The 20,585-nt window shown below is 60.9% G+C and overlaps 2 protein-coding genes across 7 annotated transcripts in view; one reads left to right on the top strand and one right to left on the bottom strand.

Annotated features, from left to right (window-relative positions):
• Positions 1-125: 125 nt before the first annotated feature.
• Positions 126-4,987, bottom strand: GSDMD (gasdermin D). The gene is made up of 11 exons (XM_081497074.1): positions 4,871-4,987; positions 3,672-3,927; positions 3,306-3,498; positions 2,540-2,708; positions 2,326-2,428; positions 2,012-2,065; positions 1,517-1,612; positions 1,213-1,388; positions 788-929; positions 623-696; positions 126-502 (listed from the first exon to the last, which is right to left on the bottom strand). Exons 2-11 carry the CDS (start codon positions 3,883-3,885, stop codon positions 263-265), a joined length of 1,461 nt encoding a protein of 486 aa, XP_081353200.1. The 5' UTR covers positions 3,886-3,927; positions 4,871-4,987; the 3' UTR covers positions 126-262.
• Positions 4,988-12,962: 7,975 nt separating this feature from the next.
• ZC3H3 (zinc finger CCCH-type containing 3) overlaps positions 12,963-20,585 on the top strand; it is a 68,179-nt gene continuing 60,556 nt past the window's right edge. For 4 of the 6 annotated variants that reach the window (XR_014055870.1, XM_081497070.1, XM_081497068.1 and 1 more), the window contains exons 1-3: positions 12,963-13,019; positions 14,817-16,131; positions 17,217-17,413. Coding sequence is in view for 5 of the 6 variants with exons in the window: in XM_081497070.1 (XP_081353196.1) it covers positions 12,974-13,019; positions 14,817-16,131; positions 17,217-17,413 (1,558 nt within the window). In the remaining variant the exon portion in view is untranslated. Of the gene's footprint in view, positions 13,367-14,816; positions 16,132-17,216; positions 17,414-20,585 lie in introns of all 6 variants that reach the window. The other 2 variants (XM_081497073.1, XM_081497072.1) reach the window with 2 other exon arrangements.

Raw genomic sequence — 20,585 nt, 5'->3', positions numbered from 1 at the left:
GCACGGGGAAGGCCCCGGGAGAGAGGCCTGCTCTTGGCCCCCAGATCTCTCCCCATCCTGTGTGGGCACCCCCCACTGTGGCCCCCAACCCCTGACAGAGGTCCCCTCAAAAGCTCAGTGAGTCATTTTCCCTGGGTGTGCCATTTGTCACATTTATTGGCAGTCCCCACCCCCCAGGTCTTGTGGAGAGCCACCCACACGGCTGGCTGTGGCTCCTGGCAGCTGGTGGGTGTGAGCAGTGCCTGCATGGGCGGGCCGCAGGCTAGCAGAGCTGGCTCAGCCTGAGCAGCAGCGCCAGGCAGGCATAAAGTGCACACACGCAGCTGCGGGCCCCCGGCTCCCAGCACATCTGGGGGGCACCCACCTGGGGCTCCAGGCCGCACGCCTTCAGCAGGGCCCAGACGGGCGCCTCTGAGCGCCAGCTGTCGCCCAGGCACTCGGGTGGCAGGGACACAGCCCGGCGCTCCTGCCACGGGCTGCTCTGCTCCACAAGGCTCTCCACCTGACAGATAGGGTGGGAGCGGTCAGAGGGCCTGGCACTGGGCACCCACCCATGCCACCCCATCGCGGGGCACCGGGCCCCACATCGGCCCGCCCCTCCCCTACACCCAGGCCTTCTCACCAGCTGAAACGTCCCCGACAGGGCCCCCGTCTCCAGCACCTTAGCCAGCAGCACATGCTGGGCTTCACTCAGCACTGCGGAAAGACCTCAGGTGAGAGGCTTCCAGGGGCCGGCCAGGGGAGCTTGCGTCCCTGCCCCTTCCCTGCCCCACCCCAAGCCCCTCACCTGCTAGCGCTTGCAGCAGGTAGAAGACGGGGCCCGCGAGCTCCGTTTCCAGCTCTCTGGAGGGCAGCACCAGGCACTCGAGGATGGCACCCACTGGGCCGTCCCTAGGCTCCACCTGCTCGCCGTACAGGCCCTGCTCCAGCTGGAGGCACCCCGGGGCAGTGGGGGTGAGCAGGGCGCGACAGGCACCTGTTCCAGGTGGGGGCTCCCGGGGGAGTGGGGGTGAGCAGGGAACAGGCCCTGCTCCAGGTGGGGGCTCCCGAGGGAGGGGAGGTGAGCAGGGCAGGACAGGCACCTGCTCCAGGTGGGGGCTCCCGGGGGAGTGGGGGTGAGCAGGGCGGGACAGGCACCTGCTCCACCTCCCCACCCAGCTCTCGTGCTACCCCACCCCCTAACACCCGGCACACAGAGCCCAGCTCACTCACCGACTCCTCCAGGGCTTGCAGAGCCGGCTCATCACGTAGCACCTGCCCCAGGCTACCTAGCAGCCGCCCACATGGCCCCTTGGACAAGCCCTCCAGGCCCACGGCCCAGGCCTCCACCTCTGCCTGCAGGCCCTGGAAGTCGTCAGTGGTTGCCAGCCAGTGCTCCGTGGACCCATCTGTGGGGACAGGTCTGCAACTGCCCAGGTGCCCACATGGCCCCAAGGAGCTCTGGTAAGGGAGAGCAGATGCCAGGGGCAAAAGGGGAGCCCGCCACGGGCCCCAGGGTGGCCCAGAAGGTACTGACCCGACTGGAACTGCAAGTAGTCAGAGAGGGCCCTTATGGAGGCAAGGCTGAAGCACGAATGTGGACGGCCGTCTGCACTGCTGGAGGGCCTGTGGCCTGGGCGAGGCGGGGCTGGTCAGAGCTGGGGGGGCCCCGAGCCAGAGAGGGCTGAGGCCTCCCCTGGGCCCTCACAGCTTGTCACCCCAGTCCTGGCGGCCTGGGGCAAGGAGCAAAGTCAAACCCGCCTGGTGCCAGCCTGTCGCCATGCTACCCGTGTGTGTGTGTTTGTGTGTTGCCCATGTGTATGTGTGCGAGTATGTGTGCGTTTGTGTGCACAAGCGTGTGCATGTTGCGCGTGTGTATATGCATGAGTGTGCATGTGTGTTTGCATGGGTGTGTGTGCATTTGCACTAGTGTGTGCGTGTGTGCGTGCACGTGTGTGTGTGTGTCTCCCAGCTGTGCTGTGCTGCGCTCTCCTTATCAGCCTGTCCCACTCCCCAGGTGCATGAGCCTCACCTGCCTGCAGTGGCGGGAAGGTCCTTTGCTTCTTGTTCGGGAAGAGGAGGATGTCTGGAAGCCGGGAGGGGCAGAGATGGGGGAGGCGGGTTGGCGGAACACCTGGCCTCTCCCTGGCCCACCTGGGGCTCCCTGTGCAGTCCCCGCTTTGTGCCCCAACCTCCCACCTGCCTGAACAAGGGGCTCTCGGCCACCCTAGCCCACAGTCATGCCACCAGATGTTCCCAGTAACTCCAGCCAGCCGGTGACTCTTCCAGGCCTCCCACCTCTGCCATGGAGCCTGGGCCCCAGAAGTCACCCGGATCCCGGCTCACCCCAATCAGAGGCAATAACCAGCTGGGCCGCCCGAAATGCAAGGGTGCTGCCCGAGGGGATGGTGACCGTCTTCTTCCGGCTCAGGTGGCCCTCGCCTTTGCCCTGAGGGACGGATGTGGGCTCAGGACTGGGCTCCAGGTGGCGGGGGTCTGAGTGGGGACACTGCCCTCCTGCCTCCCTCCCCGTGCCCACTGCAGGGCCCTTGCCACCCACCTGCAAGCACAGGGCTCCCGGAAGTGCAAACTGGCCTGAGCCCTCCTGCCTGTGCGTCCGGGTGACCTCCACCTCCTTCTGTGTCTGCAGCACCTCAGTCACTACGAACACGTCATCCCCCCGACTCCGCAGCTGCTGCAGGGTTTTGGGCTCAGGCTGCCGCAGACGCCTACAGTGAGTGGGCCAGTGGGAGGCTTGCAGGGTGCGCCTTGCCCTCTCCTCCCCCTGCCCTGGGATGACCTTCCCTTCCCCGGACCTCAGTGTCTGCGGCCATGGATGGGGTGATGTGGCTGAGGAGACCAAGAGGTCTGTGGATGCCCTGGCACGGGATGCCTATCACCCTATCCCCTGGGTGCTCCAGTGCCTGTGGGTGGGGGGGGGCAGGAAGAAGGGATGGGGGACACCTGCGGGCCTCTGAAGAGGCCCACCCTGCAGCAGGCTGCTCACTTGTCTGCTGTCTCCCTCCACTCCCTGGGTTCAGATCTCACGTCTGTGTGCTGAGCTAACGGTCCTTCTCACTAGGGTCCCTGTGTCTGTTCCACCCCAGCCTCTTTGCAGCAGGGCTCAGTCTGATCCCTGGCCCCCCGACCTGCAGGATGCAGGCCCCCAGGACCTCTACAGCCTCCTTCCCAGCCACTGGTCACCGCACGGCCCCTGACTCTGGGATGTTCCTCAGCCTGCACAGACACCCTGTGACTGCTGCGGCCCCGAGGTCCTGACCCAGGAGCAGCCCAGGGGCAGTGGGGCCTGCGGCCCTGGGGCTCACCTCTCGCGGTGCATGGCTTCCCAGGTGTTGGGGGCCACTCTCAGCGTGCACAGGTCCATCGAGGCGCTGGAGCTGCCGGACACTGCAGCCCCGCCTGAGAGCCTGCCCTGTCCTGGGGCCGCCAGCTTCACGCTGCCCTGAAGCTGCCCGTCCATCGCGTCGTGGAACTGGAAGGTGCCGCCACACTCCAGGGCTGCAGCGAGAGCGCAGCTGAGGCTCCGCCCACCGGCCGCTGCCTGTCCAGCTGGCGGAGCAGCCTCTGGAAAGCGCCTGCCCTCTGGAGACAGAGCCCAGGAGCCCGGAGCGGGAGCTGGCTGGCCCACCCCTCCGCCCACCCACGACTCGGACTCAGTGCCAATCGAGTACCTGGCTCCGGAGCGTCGGGCTCCAGGATGTCCCTGATGGACAAGTTGACACACATGTAGCGTGGTCTCCAGAACCGTGAGCTCAAGGGCTTCCTGCTCAAAAGGCTGTAGGGCTGGAAGCTGGCAGAGCTCCGCAGGCTGTCCACGGGGGTGAGCTCCTTGTGGTCCAACTCCTGGACCACGCTCCTTACCACCTTCTCAAAGGCTGATGCCATGCTCCTGAGGAGGGCAGCTGGTCAGGCCTTCCACCGTCAGGGCTGGAAGAGGGCAGGGGAGGGGAAGAGCATGGAGGTAGCTGCTAGGGTGTCTCCGAGGCAGTCCTGCCTGGCCAGGCTTGTGATGCTCGCCTCCAAGTGCACCCTGTCACCCACTGTCCATCTCTCCAAGGGGCCCGAGCACCTCCAGGCTGGATGTCACTTGCAGCCCTCCATGGGACTCGGGCCAGCCACGCACACCATCTGTCCTGTGACCAGAGTGCCCACATGAAGACCAAGAAAGCCCTGGCACTCAGCGCTTGTCGGGGAGGGGGCAGCCCTGGCTACCCACCAAGCCCTCCATCACTTTGCTACTTCAACAAGGCTTCGGGCGGCTCATGAAAAGCAGCCACCAAGGAAGAGCAGGGCAAGGCTGGGGCTCTGTTTCCCTTAGCAGCTGCCTTCCTGGCAGAGGTGTTCAGAGAGCAGGGAGGAAGCAGAAGCCATCGCCTCCTGGGCAGTTGGTGCGAAGGCCCAGGCAAGGCCCAGCCCAAGCGTCCCCAGCCCCTAGGTGTGTCCTCCAGGGCTTCCTCATTGCCCAGAGCTCCATGAATCACTTGTCTGTGTTCAGGGGTCAGGAGTCATTGCAGGCCTGACTCAGGACCCAGGACACCTGGGCTGCAGGAAGCCTCTAAGCCTTGGCACTGGCCCGAGATCCCAGAGTGGGCCCAGGGGCACCTGGAGGTGCCTGCCTGGAGCTAAGCCCAAACCAGTCAGAATTCGGAGGGAGCCCCCTTCCCAGAGGCCTGGGGCTTCCCCCAGCTGGTCTGGGATGCGGGGAGTCCTGGGTGTCTTGGGGAAACCCAAGGAAGGTGACAGGACCTGGTCTCCACCCAGAGGTGCTGGCCTCCCCCCACCCAGGAGAAGCAAGAGCCCCACCCTGGAGCCAGGGCAGGCAGCCCCCTGCGGGGCGCAGAGGTGCAGAGTGTGGGCGGGGGCAGCTCACCAGTGACTATTCGTGCCTGTGCCCACGAAGCCAAAGCCAGGCTGCCCTGCGGGCCAGGATTGGAAGCCTCTGCCCTGGAGTTGCTCAGCCACACACAGCCTAAAGGTTCCCAGACCCAAAAGTGAAACTTGGCGGGGCAGCCGGAGGCGCTGGGAAACGCCCCGGATGAGCCCGCCCCGCAGCCCGGCTGGGAGTGGCGGTGCATGGGATGGGGGTGGGGCGGGGGGCGACTCTCGCCCCACCCCCCACAGCCTCCAACCACACGGAGCTTCTTTGATCCTTCTCTCCTAAAACCTCAGGCCAGGGCAAAGGGTCTGAAAAAACATTTCTTCAGGGAAAGTGTATAAATGGCCAGTGAGCTTGGAAGAAGAGGCTCAGATCATTAGCGTCAGGGAAATGCAAATCAAGACAGGGTTAGAGGCTGCTTCACACCCATAGGTTGACTGTAATATAAAAGAGGAGTAACGGGCAGTACACACCGCTGGGCTTGTAAAAGGGTGCAGGCGCCCGTGGAAAACAGTCTGGCAGTTCCTCAAAAAGTTAAAAAGAGAACTACCATAGGCTCATCCATTCCATGGCTAGGTGTGCATTCAAGAAAAATGAAAACATGTTCACGCGGAAACCTGCACACGAATGCTCTCACAACGTTATCCCTAATGGCCAAATGCACCGCAAGTGTCCACCAATGGAAAATGTCCACCGATGGAAGCACAAACAAACAAAATGTGGCGAACACACACAATGAAGCGGTGGTGTTCAGCCACGCAGAGGAAGTTCTGACACACAGCACAGAGTAGATGGACCTCAAAGCCAAGGTAAAAAGTCAGGCACGCAGGACAGCAGCTCTCAGGGTCTGGGTATATGAAATGAGCAGAACAGGCAGATCCGTTAGGGACAGAAAGCAGAGTTACAGCTGCCGGGGCGGGGCCGTGACAGTGTCTTTGGGGTGATGGGAATGTTCTCAGATTGGTTGTGCTGATGGTTGCCCAAGTCTGGATATGCTAAACCCCCAGAGTTTTACACTTTTAATGGGTGAATTGTATGGTTGTGAATTACATCTCACATACCACAGTAACATTCAAAGCTGTTACTGTGAAAACCTGAAGCCAAGTGACGACATCCAGGCCCCGCGCAGGCTCTCGATGTCCTTCCTTCCTGGGCCGTGTGTGGATCATGTCCGGGGCAAGGCACCCAGGAGCCCCACACCCCACTTCTCCACTGCTCCACCACCACATCCTGCCTCTAGGTCTCATGACCCTCTGGAGCTCACGCCAGGGCCCCTGCCGGCTGGCTGGCCCGAGACTCATCCTGCAGGCTCCGCCGTGCACACTCATTCGTGAGGTGGCTGTTTGTCAGCACCTGGCCCCACGTGCTCCTGCAGGTGAGGGCTCTGAAGTGAACTGGACGAGGGCCCCGCCAGGTAGAGTTGCTGGCATCAGCCCCGATGCCAGTGCAGTGGTGTGTGTTTTGGAACATTGAAGCTGCAAATAAGTGGAAATGCTAATTCAAACAGAAAGGAAGCAATCTTGTGAAAGCAGAAGTTTGGAGCCGCTGTGAACTCTGGGCAGACACAGGCAGGCACCGTCCATTGGAGAGGGTAGGGTGGGGAGCAGGGTGGCTTCAGTGCCTAACTGGGGTCTCTGAGGCTGTTTCTCTCTCCACATCAGGGGACTAGAGTGCAGGCCAGTGAGCTCTGCTGGCTGAGGGCCTCTGGGGCAGTGGGTCCCCACCCAGCTCAGTGTGGGGCTTCCACATCCGACCCAGTCGCTGGAGCCCATTTTGCTGATACGAGCAGGGCATCCTGTTGGTGGTGGCAGGATGCTCCAGGAGGCTGAGTGCGTGCCCGTGTTCCTGTGTGCATGTAATGTAAGCATGTATGCACATGTCCACAAGTATGGGTATACGTGCGTGATGTAGGTCTACGCATGTCTGTGTTGGTGCGTGTGTGTATTCGTGTGGCTGTTTTGCATGCTGTGTGCTTGTATCTGGGTCTGTGTGTGTGCTCCTATGTGCAGTCCTGTATTCAGTCCTGTATTCTGTATGGTGTGTGCTGGGCACACCGGGCATTCTCCTGCTTCTCCCTGTTCCCACAGCAAAGCTTCCAGAAAGCTGTGTAGCCTCCTAGTGGCCCCTAACTTCCACCTCTCCAGTTGATCAGGTTCCAGGCCAAGGGCGGGAGTAGCAGCCTCTTCAGTATGGGGTGAAGCTGCTGTGGGCTTCCAGCTGGGGTATGACTGGCCCCAGGTTTATTTTTCTAGAAGGCCTTGCTGCCATGTGAGTGGACCGACAGAGAAGGCAGGTGCCGTCCCCACAGAGGAGCGGTGCGGGGGCCATGGCAGCGGGGGGGGGGGTGTTGTGCTACACCGTGTCCCCCTGCCTCAGGCAGTGACCTGGGGCTGAATGAACCATGGACAGGGTGTTGGTGCTGCAGGTTCACAGGGAATCTTAGTTCCCTAACCTGATCAGGGATCATGGAACCAGTGCCCCTGCAGGGGAAGCGAGGAATCTTAACTGCTGGAGGGCCAGGGAAGTCCAGTGTTCAGTTCTTTAGCAACAGCTTACACAAGAGGCACTGGGCTGGTGAGTGTCAGTAGGCTCCTGAGGGCTGAGGGCAGAGGGCAGCCTGAAAGGGCAGGAAGTGAATCCACTGGGGAAGCAGCAGAAAGAAGATGGGAGGGGCTGGCCCTGCACCCGCCTCCCCACTGCAGGCCTAGGGAGCCCCAGGAAGTCTGGGGCAGCATCAGGCGACATGGGAGTGCGGAGGCCTCCCTGGGCAAGCTCCAGGCAGGCCCTGGGGTCCAGAGCCAGGGAGGACACCGGCCCGATGGAGAGCTGTGAGCATGGCCGATGGAGAGCTGTGAGCATGGCCCGGGAGGGGCTCTGGGCTGTGTGCAGGGAGGCTGCGGCCCCTCGGAGAGAGTTGGAAGGAAGGAGTTCACTGCAGCCACAGGCCTCGACCTGCCAGACCCTGCAGGGAGCTGGGCAGTGGGGGCCGCGGTACCTGTCCTGGGAATGCCCAGCCCCCGGGAGGAACAGAGCAGGTCCTAAGACGGGGAGATAACCAGGACCCCCTCAGAGGAGATGGGGGAGCAGGCTGAGGCAGACTGGCGTCCAGGCAGGGACAGCAGAGGCCAGACCGAGAGAGACAGGGCGACGGGCGGGCGACGGCGTGGGGGAATCGTCCCGAGGAACCCACTCGCCCTCCTGCCCCACCGGGCCCACCCAGCCCCGGACCATCCGGTTTCAGGGTGCGCTGGGTCAGAATTGCGGGGCCTCAGCACGGGACGGGGTAGGGGCGTGGGGCGCCGCGATGGCGGCGGCTGCCCCGTGCCACCGGCTCTGGAACCCACGCGGGCAAGCGGTCGCCCGGAGCGCCCTGTGCGCCTGCGAGCCTCTCGGCCCGGAGGGAACGAGGGCGGCGCTGCGGTGCCGAGGGGGTGCGAAGCGCACGGAAGTCCAGGAGTGCTTTCCTCCGGGGTTGAGCCCCTGTGGGGCCTCCTCCCGCTCGCCGCCCCCGCCCCCGCCCCCCTTGCTGGTCCGGACTCTCACTGGTGGCTCAGACAGCCGGGCAGGAGCGCCTGTCCAGCAGGCGAGCGGTCTACGCTCAGCGGATTGCTGGGCGGCGGGGCAGCCTCGGGCTCAGGGGAGCTCGGGAGTCAGGAGGGGCGGAGGCCGCAGGAAGGCCGGGAAAGGGTGCGACGAGATCAGCGGAGGCTCACAGCCGGTCTCCGGACCGAGGTGGGTGACGAGCGGTTCCTGTCGCCCCGCCGGGCTCCCGCACGGCCCTCCCGGCCCTGAGGCCTGCCGGTCTCCCTGGATTTTCTGCCGGCAGGGGCTGGGGAAGCGGCACAGAGCCCCGCCCCACCCCGAGTGACCCTGCAGGGGAAGGGGCTCTACTGCTCTGGTTTCTCCTGCTCTGAGCCTCACTTCACTTGGCCCTAGCAGGAGGAGTCTCTGATCGCTGGCCTCCAGGCATCCTTTGGCTGTGGAGGTGGGGTGGGGTGGTGTCTTTTGCACCTGGCAGGGTCCCTGTCCCGGCTTGCCCAGGACTAGGGCACGTGGGACATTGTGGTGATGTCCAACCATCCATCCTCCGTGGCCCCTGAGAGCCTCGTGGAAATGCTGCCATCTAGGAAACAGCGACTAGTCAGCTTTTCTTCCCAAAGGATCTGGTTCTGAGGGTCATGCTTCGCAGCGAGGGTGGGGGTGGAGTAGGGGTTAGCAGCTGGGATCGGGGGACCCCGAGTCCTTAATTGTTGGTCTCTTACAGTCACTTCCCGCTCCTCCCCACTGGGACGGAAGGCAAGGGGGCATTCATGGGGTAGTGGTCTCAGCCAGTCAGCACCTGTTCCTCTGAGGGCCTGTGGTTAGTCGCTCAGTCCTGTCCGATTCTGTGACTCCATGGACTGTAACCTGCCAGGCTCCTCTGTCCGTGGTTCTTCAGGCAAGGATACTGCAGGGTTGCCATTTCCTTCTCCAGGGGATCTTCCCGACCCAGTGACTGAACCCAGGTCTCCTGCATTTCAGGTGGGTTGTTTACCACCCAAGTCGCCAGGGAAGCCTTATAATGGGCTATAAACACACTCAATATTTTCATCCCATGTAAGGAACTCAGCACTTAATTTTTAAACTTTTTATTTAAGTGTAGTTGATTTACAATGTTATGTTTCTAGTGTAGAGCAAAGTGATTCATATACATTTTCATATTCTTTTCCATTATGGTTTATTATAAGAAATTGAATATAGTTTCTTATTGAATATAAGAAATTGAATATAAAAACTAATCTATATGCTAATCTCAAACTCCTAATTTATCCCTCCCCCAGCACCTGTTATTTTTGTTCAGAAGGCCTTGCATGTGTTTCCTTATTTCCTTTGGGGGGGGACTCTGAAAAGTGAAATTCCTCAAAAGGTATTCAGAGTCTTGGCACATATTGCAAACTGCCCTTCAGAAAGGCTATGCGAACATCCAAAAAAACTGAACAGTGAAGTCTCTTTCCCTTCACCCCCAAACACTGAGGGAAGATTTTTTTTTTTCCAAGACTGTTTAAATCTTTGCCAGCTTGATGGGCATCAAAGTGTTTTAAGTGTAACTGTCAAGGTCAGTTTTAGCCAGATAATTGTGACAGCACTTACATTCTATTTACAGTTTCACAACTCCAGGAGACAAATCCACAAACCTTGCCTCCTCTCAGCAAGGGTCTCGGCTCTCCCCTCTGGCACTCTTGGACTTAAGTCCAGGAGCAGAGAGCTTGGTGGGCACAGAAGACAATAGATTCAATGCCAGACCAATGAATCCATCAGTTTGTATTAATAAGTCACCCCAAAACTTAGTGAGGTAAACCTTCACTGGTTTGGTCAAAATTATGTGAAAGTTGCTCAGTCGTGTCTGACTCTTTGCGACCCCATGGACTTATACACAGTTCATGGAATTCTTCAAGCCAGAATACTGGAGTGGGTAGCCTTTCCCTTCTCCAGGGAATCTCCCCAACCCAGGGATTGAACCCAGGTCTTCTGCATTGCAGGCAGATTCCTTTTACCAGCTGAGCCACCAGGGAAGCCCAAAATTATGAGGTGCCCTAAATTATGACATTTAGGCTTATCTCTGCTCCACATGGCATCACCTGTTTATCAACTTTGTGGCTAGCTAGCAACTGATGGCAGACAGCAGGCTGTCAAGAAGGTCAGTGGTGTTAAGTGGGCATGTGCTGCCCATCCTCCCGCAGGCCAGTCCTGGCACATTCACAAGGTGATGGCTGCAGGATTCTCAAGAGCCAAGACAGTGCCAGCCCAAAAAAAGTGCTTTTCACGATCCCTGGTGGGAAATTCCATTTCATTCTCTGGGAATTCCCATACCCTGCTCTCAAGAGTTTTGCCAAGGCCTAAGGGTCTCACAGTGTTCAGCATGACCCATGGCTCACCCTATCCTACAGCCTGAGTGCAGGGGTCGTTCTATGGCCTGGTATTCCCAGCCTGGTGCCAACACCACTAAGAAACTCCAGGGTGCTCACTGCTCCATGTTAAGTAGAGTAACACTAACTCCCTGGGGCGGGCTCAGGTGCTGACCTAGGAGGCAGGCTGGGGGTTGCATCCTCATCTGTAGGAGACACAGTGCGTGTGACCCCTTGCATTACTGTTGGCATGTTTTACCTCTACCTACGTTACAAATCCTCAACACTTTTTTTTTTTTTTAATTTTTGCTGTAACTATCTTTTGGAGAAAATAAAAAGTGACAATTAAAAAAAAATTAATACTAAAATGTTTCCTGTTCTCTTTCTACATAAAGATCTGTTTCCATATTGTATCATTCCCCTTCAGTTAGAAGAATTTCCTTTAACATTTCCAATTGTTCAGGTCTGCTGCAGACACAGTGTCCATTTTTTATTATTGTGTTAAATATATACTAACAGCAGCAGCAATTGATGCTTTTGAATTGTGATGTTGAAGACTCTTCCGAGTTCCTTGCACTGCAAGGAGATCAAATCAGTCAACCCTAAAGGATATCAACCTTGAATATTCATTGGAAGGACTGATGCTGAAGCTATAATACTTTGGCCACCTGATGTGAAAAGCTGACTCATTGGAACAGACCCTGATGCTGGGAAAGATTGAGGGCAGGAGGAGAAGGGGACGACAGAGGATGAGATGGTTGGATGGTATCACCAACTCAACAGATGTGAATTTGAGCAAACTCTGGGAGATTCTGAAGGATGGGAAGCCTGGCGTGCTGTAGCCCATGGGGTCCTAGTGTTGGACACAACTTAGCGATTGAACAACAACAAAATATATACGGTATATAAGTTGTCATATAATTATTTTAAAAATTTATTTTTATTTATTTGGCTGCGCCAGGTCTTAGTTGTGGCATACAAGATCTAGTTCCCTGACGGTAGACCGCAGCCAGGCACCCTGCGTTGGGAGCTCAGTCTCAGGCACTGGCCCATCAGGGGAGTCCTCATATCATCATTTTGAAGTATCCAGTTCAGTGGATTAAGTAGATTCACAACGTTGTGCAACTATCACCACTATATGTTTCCAAAACTTTCTCATCACTGCAAACATACACTCTCTAGCCAAAAGCATTAATTCCCTGTTTCTCCTCCCCTCAACCCTTCCTAATCTGATGTACTTTGTTTCTACAAATTTGCCTATTCTAGATATGTCATGCAAGTGAAATCTTACCATATTTGTCCTTTTGTGGCTGGCTTATTTCATTTAATGTTTTTGAGATTCGTTTACGCTGTATCACGGACCAGTCCTACATTCCTTTTCAGGGCTATATCCATCGTACAGGTAGACACCGCTTACCCATTCACCCTCATGGGCACTTGGGCTATTTCTGCATTTTGTTATGGCAAATAATGCTTCACCCAACGTTGGCGCACGAGTATGTTCGAGACTCTGTTCTCACTTCTTCTGGGTATATACCCCGAAGTATTTGACTGCTGGGTCAAAGCGTCTATTATTAACGTTCTGAGGAAACACCAATTTTCCACAGCGGCCATATCATTTTACACTCCCCAGCTGTATACACGGATATAACAGCACAGTCTTTCACGCTTTCAGAGGTTTACCGCGTCCCTGCAGTGCCTCTCCGATCCCGGACGTCCCTTCCCCTGGCTCGGGCCATCCAGCAACAGAGCCGCACGGACCCTGGCCGCGCCGGCTCCCTCCCGCAGAGGCCCCAGAGCCTAACTCGACGCGGAAGGACCTGCGCCGTGGACAGCACGGAGTCCCCGGCTCCGCCCCTCGCCCCGGGACCACACGGAATGAGCGCTCTCGGCGAAGAACCCGGCCAGACCTCCTCAGGGCGCGGACCTACCGCCGCAGCGTCCCCTCCGCCGTAGCGTCCCCACCACAGGCGCCGTGAGAGGGTAGTGACGTAGCCCCCGCTCCAGCACTGCGCGTGCGTGACCCCGCCCCTCCAGGCGCAGCCGGAGCTGGGGCGCACGTCTCCTAAGGCCCCACTTCCGGCCGGCGGTCGCCCAGGCCTGGCCGGAGTGCGCAGTCGTGGTGCCTCCCAGCGCTCCGCCCCGTCCGCAGTAAAACGGTCGCCAGGCGATGACGTCGCGGGGGCCTGGCCGGGCGTCGCGGACTCCGGAGATGGAGGAAAAGGAGCAATTACGGCGGCAGATCCGCCTCCTGCAGGGTGGGTCGCGCCGGGCCCAGGTCGCGCGTCCTCTTCCTCCCACTCGCTTCACAGCGGGCCCCTGCCCGCCTCCCCGAAGGGGGCCCTCCCGCCGGCGGGTCGGAGGCCGGGTCCAGTCGGTGGGGAGGTGGGTGGGGTCGGGCCGGGTCCTGGGGACCCTGAGGGGCGTTCCCGGCCGACCCGGCTCAGCCCCGCTCGGGTTTCCGCGGCGGGTGCGGGCGTTACCGGCGCTGCGGCCGCTAGCGGCGGGGCTGTCGCTTAGTAACCGGCGGGAAGCGACCCTTCCCGCCGCCGCGGGCGTGCGCTGCCTCGGCGCCCCCGGCGCGCTCCCTCGCTCGGGACCGGGGGTGTGTATTTCTTCCCCGGACGCCCGGTTTTGACCCCTTTGTTCCTCTTTACAGACATGTTCTCCTTGATATTCCTGGCCCAGAATCCCTGGCCTTCAGGTTTTTCCAAACTTTTCCATTTTTAGACCCAAGATGGCATGTTGTTGTCTAGTCGTTAAGTCGTGTCTGACTCTTTTGCGACGTCAATGACCATAGCCCGGGGCTGCCCCATGCCTCAAGCGGTGAAGAACCCGCCTGCAGTGCAGGAGGCACAGGAGACACAGGTTTGATCCCTGGGTGGGGAAGATCCCCTGGAGGAGGGCATGGCAACCCACTCCAGTATTCTTGCCTGGAGAGTCCCACGGACAGAGGAGCCTGGCAGGCTATGATCAATGAGTCGGACACTATTGAAGCGACTGAGCACATATGGACTGTAGTCTGCCAGGACTTGAAGGAAATGGGTTGCCATTTCCTTCTCCACCGGATCTTCTCGACCCAGGGATTGAATCTGCATCTCCTGTGTCTCCTACATCGGCAGATGGATTCTTTACCACCGAGTCATCAGAGATGGCTTGCTGTTTTTTTTTTTTTTTAAATAGTTTTAAAGGTTATTCCCACAAAGAGAAGACTTAAGAACTTGGGAAGTGTATATTGGGAAGAGTTTAGTTGTGCTGAGCCCACCTACCAGCCACTTCCTGGCCCTCCATCATACCTGCCATGAGGTGTCACCAGGTCTGGACGTGACTCTCTTTGGGCCCGGGGGTGGGACATATGGTGGGGGAGTGCTGTAACTGGAGGGTTTGTTGGCTGAGTTGTGACAGCTTAGGTGGTTCTAGCTGAGGCCTGTGTCTGCCTGCACAGCCGTGCTGTCCAGGGGCTTCCTTGGAAAGGCCCCTGGTGGTCCCCTGCACTGGAACTCCCAAGTGTTAGGCCTCTTCTCTTCTTGTGGGAGGATGATGTGACATTCTTGTCACGTGTGGCATACCTGGGGTGTCAATTGTCTTACACTCGCTGTTGTGTGCCGGGCAGGGAGATCATGAAGGTGCAGCCCAGCCCGCTTTGTATTTGTGGGCAAGCCAGAGGACTTCCGTGCCTCTCTTGAGGCGCTATAGCATGGGGCCTTGCTGGTCTCTTCATGCTGGGTGACACTTTGCCTCAGAGGATTGTGAACCCAGCATAATATCCCTGGTAAATAGGGAATATTTTGCCATAAGGGTGCATTTTAAGGATAAGCAGCCAGAAATAGGATTGAAGTAGAATTGACGGGAAGAGGCTCATGGGAAAGATTGGCCTAGGGGATTTAGGCTGACTGTCAGTGGTTCTCAGGCCCTGGGGCTGCCCCTCCTGCACTGAGACTTGGCAGGGTCCAGTGGGGTCTACAGGGTGTCTGGTCAGCTGATGCCCCTCCAGGGGATTCTCCCTGATTTTACTCACCCTCCGGTTGACAGAGTCTATGCTCCTGCCTCCTCAGGTCTGATTGATGACTACAAAAGCCTCCATGGCAGTACCTCTGCCCCAGGCACCTCCGCCACTTCCCAGTGGCAGCCACCCACTTACAACAGCTGCAGCACCTTCAGTGCGCGCTACCCTCGTCCCAGCCGGAGGGGCTTCTCCCCGAACCATGGGCCTGCGTGGCGCAAGAAATACTCCCTCGTGAATCGACCCTTGGGTTCCTCGGACCCGCCCGGTGATGGTGCCGCGCAGCCGCCGCTCCGGGCCGGGGGCAGCCAGGGTCCGGAACCGCAGCAGTATGTCCTGGAGAGGCAGGTGCAGCTCAGTCCAGATCAGAACATGGTCATCAAGATCAAACCACCGTCCAAGGCGGGCTCGGCCAGCACTGTGGGGGTCCTGCGGACCTCCTTGGAAGAATACGAGGACCTCCACTGGAACGACCACAGGCCTCAGGAAGGTGAGGGTGAGCCCCCTGGTGGGCAGCGGCAGCCCTCGAGGCAAGGAAGAGCCAAGGGGAGCTGCAGCGCGGAGGACCCCCTTCTGATCTGCCAGAAGGAGCCTGGCAAGCCCCGGGTGGTGAAGTCGATGAGCAGCGTGAGCGAGAGCCCCTTGGAGCCCCGGCGGACGGTCAGTGAGAGTGCAGTTGCGGTCAAGGCCCACTTCCTGCCCTCCAGCTTGCCCCAGCGAGGCGGCATGGCCTTGGGCCAGAAGGTGGGCTCGCACTCTGTGGCCAGCTGTGTTACACAGCTCCGTGGGGACGGGGGCATGAACACCGGCCTCTCAGGTCCATCCACTGCCTCTGGCCTGGCGGTAGGCCCAGCTAGACCTGCTGTTGGACCCAGGCAGACCAGGGAGCCCTCGATGCTGGTGTCCTGTCGAACCAAGTTCCGGAAGAACAACTATAAGTGGGTGGCTGCCTCAGCGAAGAGTCCTCGGGCCTCTCGGCGGGCCCTCAGTCCCAGGGCATCGGCGGAGAACGTGTGCAAGGCCCCGTTTGCTGCAGCGGAACGAACAGAGAAGCCGCAGCTCAGAGCCGACTCAGACGCCAAGCTCAGGAGGTCTGCCGTGTTCTCCGTGCCTGGGGCCTCCCCCAGCAAGTACAAGTGGAAGGCCTCCAGCTCCTCGGCCTCCTCGGCCTCCTCCTTCCGTTGGCAGTCAGAGGCTGGCAGCAAGGACCGTGCCTCCCAGCTCTCCCCTGTCCCGTCTAGGTCCCCCTCAGCGGACAGACGGGCAGTGGAACCTAGCAGCTTGCAGCCTGTCTTCAGTGAGACCCCACTCTCGGCTTACAAAGTGAAGAGCCGCACCAAGATCATCCGGAAGCGGGGCAGTGCCAGGTGCGGATCCCTGCCCCCCCCACCCCGGGGTCTTGTCTGGGCAGGGGTGGGGGAGGGCCCTCCTGCAGGGGTGTGGGAGGCAGGGAGGAAGCATCACCCCCGATGGGGCCTGAGGACGGAGCTTTGCATGTGGTGCGTCAGCATGTTTGGCAGGAATGAGGCCATGGTTACTGCTGTCCCTTTCAGTTAATGGAGAGGGGCCGGGCAGAGGTGGCGCTAGCAAGCCCTCCCTCTCCCTTGTTGGCGAGAGACCAGAGGCGGCTGGGGTGGCTTCCGTTCTGGGCCCGCGGGATGATGGCTGGACAGCTTTGTGCCCAGGCCAGGGGCAGGGTCTCTGTGGGAGAAAGATGGCCAGGTGACAGTGACTCACTCCCTCACTGAATGCACGTCAGCTTCCCCGCCCTCTACCCACTTGGGTCCAGAGGAGGCTGGAAGATGGTGTGGTGGCCCAAGACTTCAGGGTCAGGGACTTAATTGTGGAAGCTGCCAGATGCCTCTGCCATCAGGCGTGGTGACACTTGCTGTCTGCCAGGGAGTCCCACTCCAGAGGTCCTTCCCACTGCTGACCTTGACCTTGGGCCCTGCTCTCCTGGAGAGGTGCCGGCTTGGACCACTCGGGCTCCTTGCTCTCCTCTCCTCGCTTTTTCTCTCTAGTGGCCTCTGTGTCAGCGAGTGTGGAGAAGGGAGCCACGAGGCTGGTGGCAGCCCCTCCTTGGGACAACGCCTGCCTCCTTTGCTTCTCCCCCAGTTCCACGTGGGGGCTCATCTCGTCTGGCCTGGGAGGTGGAGGGGGTGGTTGTGGAAACACCTGGTGGGGGTCAAGGGCTGCGCTTCTCTGCCCTCCACCTGCCCTGGCTCTGGGGTCCTCCAGGGCTGCGGCTGGGAGCCTGGTGGGGTGGGGTGGGGTGGGGTGGGGTGGGTGGGCGGGCAGGGAGCCGCTGTGTCGATCAGGTGGGAAAGCGAAGTGGGTGGGGCCAGACCCCACTGGGGCTTGGCTGCCTCCCAGGGCTGATCCCGTGGTTCTGGGATCTGGGTGGGTGAGGTGGGGAGGACATCTGCTAGAGCTACCTGCTTTGTCTCTGCAGCCTTCCTGGGGACAAGAAGAGCAGCCCCCCACCTGCTGCCATGGCTAAGAGTCAGTTCAGCCTGCGGCGGAAGCAGGCTCTCCGGGGAAAGAGCAGCCCCGTTATGAAGAAGACGCCCAACAAGGGGCTGATGCCAGTCACCAAGCCCCGGCCGTGCTGCCTGCCTCCCGGCCGCGCCCACCTCCCCTCCAAGGAAGGTACGCTGGGAAGAGGGGCTCCCCGGGCCTGCGCTGGCTCTGCTCTCTGCCAACACCCATGGGCCCCGTCCATCTTGCGCTGCCAGGCCCTGGCTCGAACCGCTCGGCCTGGCGGGCAGTGGGCGGCCTAGGCTGGGGTGCTGTGTGCTGCGCTTGGGGCCGGGGAGAGGCTGCCAGGCGGGCACATGCGGCCTCTTCAGCACCTCCCTCCATGCCCGCACGGCCGCGTCGTCTTGGCAGAAGTGGGAAGGGGATGAGACAGCGGCAGGCAGGCTGCTGGTGCCACCCAGGACCCCTCCCTCCTGTCCTCGCCGGCCTCCCTGCGGGCTGCTGCCTCCTCCTCTGAAGGCCTGAGTGGGCCTGGGCAGAGTCGGCTCTGCCCTCTCAGTGAGACCCTGGAGCCTCCCCGCTGTGGTGATGGCAGTGCTCCGGGGGGCTGGTCCTGGGTGTTCCCTCGAAGCAGCCGGGGGCTTCCCCATGGACACACCAGGGTTCTGGTCCTGGGTGCTGCCGCCAGGGCTTGTGCTCCAGAGACTGTGCTGCCTTGGTGCTCAGGGCCCAGCTGGGTCCGGGACTGCGTGCAGCACCTGCACAGAGCCAGCCAGAGGGGGGGGCCGCGCGGGGTGGAGAGGGCACCAGCCTCCCTTCCACCCAGTCTCCTTTGGCTGCACGTCCCGGGGTCCCGGCAAGTGTGGATTTCACCCTGGTGACAGCAGAGGGAGCCTGTCGGTGGCTCCTGGGGGCTGCGAGACGGCAGGGTTGGGGTTGGGGCCTTGGCTGCGGGACTGGCTGGGAGTGACCAGGGGCCAGGCTGCCGCGGGCTGGCAAGAGAGAACGATCGGAGGAGCCTCGTGTTTTAAGAGGCTGGCAGGGGCTGGGGAGCCCACCGGGAGCCTGAGGCCAAGTGGGGCCTCTTGGGGCAGCCGGAGAGGGGCCGGGGTGCTCTCCGGAGGCTGGGTGTCTGCGGGGCTGCGCAGCCCCTGCCCGGGTGCTCTCGGTCACCGTGCTCTGTTGGCAGAGAAGCTGCAGATGGAGCTGTCCCCACAGGTAAGGCGCTGTAAGGTGATGGTGCTCAGGCCCCGGGGTGGGAGGCGGGCCGCCCCGAAGCTGGTGGTCCCGGAACCCTGAGGCAGGGGTGTTCCCTCCTGCCCTCCTGGGGCCTGCATGCAAGTCGGCTAGGTGCTGTGGCGTTTCCATAGTGACCTGCTATGAGCAGGGAGCGGGGGTGTCCAGGAGGGGTCCCTCATGGAGGTGGTGGTTCAGCGGGTCTTGAATGATGGATGTGGTAGGAGGGGGTTTGGGGAGGGTGTCCCAGCAGCGGCAGCGTGCTCCTGCCAGCAGAGCCCTTGCGGGAGCTGGTGGGTGTCTGCTGGGCGCTGGGCTCCCTTGGAAGCCAGTGTGTGTGTGGAGCAGCTACTGGGCAGGCGTTGAAGGTGGCATGGTCACAGCAGACAGAGCCCTGGGCCTCTTGGTGGCTTTCCTGCTGCCCGGGGTGCTGGGTCCTGATGTAAGGACCCACGTTGGCCTCGACTGTCCCTGCCAGCCCTGTGCTGCCCCTGCCCCATGGAGCCTGTTCTGTGGGCTGACTGGCCCAAGGCAGATGGTTGCCATCCTGTGCCCTGGGCCCCCCGTGGAAGGAGCATTGTGTGGTCATCCTGTCCCGTGGGCTGGGAGCGCTCTCCAGATGGGGGGACGTTAGCACTGCGGACTGTCCAGACAGAGTCCTGGGGGCCCTCTCTTCCTGCTCCAGGCTGGAGGGCTCTGGTGGCTTGGGGGTCGGGGTGAGGGCTGCCTCAGGCCTGGGAACAGCCTGGCTGCGGCCGTGCTATAGGTGCCACGGGCCAAGGGGCTGCTGGGGAGCTAGAGAGCAAGACAGAGGCCCATGGGCAGCGTCCCAGGGCCGTGGGCTGGAGACACTCTAGGATGCTCACCCGGTTGCAGAGTGGACGGGGTGAGGGGTTGACGGGGCCACAGACACTGGTCCTGCAGACCTGGTGCCAGGCCACAAAGGGGAGGCGGCCTGTGTCCTCCCTGGAGCTGCCCCTGCACTTGGGAACCGCATGGTCCCGTTTTAGGTCTCAGGCAGAGTGGGGTGCAGGCTGGGGACGGTGGAGGCTGCTCGGAGGGAGGGGGAGTAAGGCTGTGGGCACCACGGGGTGTGGGGTGCAGACCGCGGCGCCTTGCACTCTCCCCGCTTGGAGGCTGACAGGTCAGTTTGTAGATGTGTGGTGACCGCGCCCTGCAGGGGAGATGGAGGGGGAGCTGGGAAGAGGCTCCTCTTGGGGGCTTGGAGCAGGCTTCCGCTTGCTCGGCCACTTTTCCTCCCCCACGTGTCCTCCGTCCTCCACCCTTCAGCCCTCCACGCGCCGCACCTCTGTGCTGGGGTGTGCGCTGGCTCCCAGGGTCTGCACGTGCTGGGGCCGGGGCGTGTCGGTGGACGGTGGACGCCGACAGCTCCTTAGGTGCTTGTAAACTGGTCAGAAAACTGCCTTCAGGCGGCAGAAGCCTCTGCGGAAAAGGAAACCAGCGGTGGGGTCTCAGGGAGCTATGGGGGGTGGGGGCAGCTTTAGCCAGGCAGGCAGTCTGGGGTGTCTCTGAGGAGCCCCCTCTGAGCCCTGAACCCACCTGTGTGAGGAGAAGCGAGAGCGAGGGGACACACCTGTGCAGGTGAGGTCGCAGCTGGGCTGAGCTCCACCAGTCTGCGAGTGGAGGCCCGTCCTGCGTTGTGTCCTGAAGGGCGGGAGAGGCCAGGCCAGAGGCAGGTGGGCCTGGAGGGTGGAAAGGGGTGCCAGGCCGCAGTAAAGAAGGGGTCCCGTTGGGAAGCCGCTGAGGGACAGCGGAGGTTCAGGGTCCTGCGGAAGCGTACTTGGGGACATGAGGCGGCTGTGTCCAGGCCCGAGGAGTGACCAGGGGCCGGAGGGGCAGGAGCCAGGGTGAGCCTGCGGGTAGGGATTGACCTTCAGGCCCAGGGCTGGGGTCCTCACCCCCAGACTTGATGGCAGGGAGCTCGTGGGAGAGGCTTGTGTGGAGACCAGTGTGTTGGGGTGAGGGCAGGGGTGAGGACTGGGGTGAGAACTGGGGTTGGGGCAGGGGTGAGGACTGGGGTGGTGGCAGGGGTGAGGACTGGGGAGGGGGCAGGGGTGAGGGCAGGGGTGGTGGCTGGGGTGAGGAC

The sequence above is a fragment of the Giraffa tippelskirchi genome, chromosome 6 (assembly GCF_054371585.1).
Source record: "Giraffa tippelskirchi isolate mGirTip1 chromosome 6, T2T-mGirTip1v1.2.pri, whole genome shotgun sequence".
Classification (NCBI taxonomy): domain Eukaryota; kingdom Metazoa; phylum Chordata; class Mammalia; order Artiodactyla; family Giraffidae; genus Giraffa; species Giraffa tippelskirchi.
This window is presented reverse-complemented; position numbering and strand designations above follow the sequence as displayed.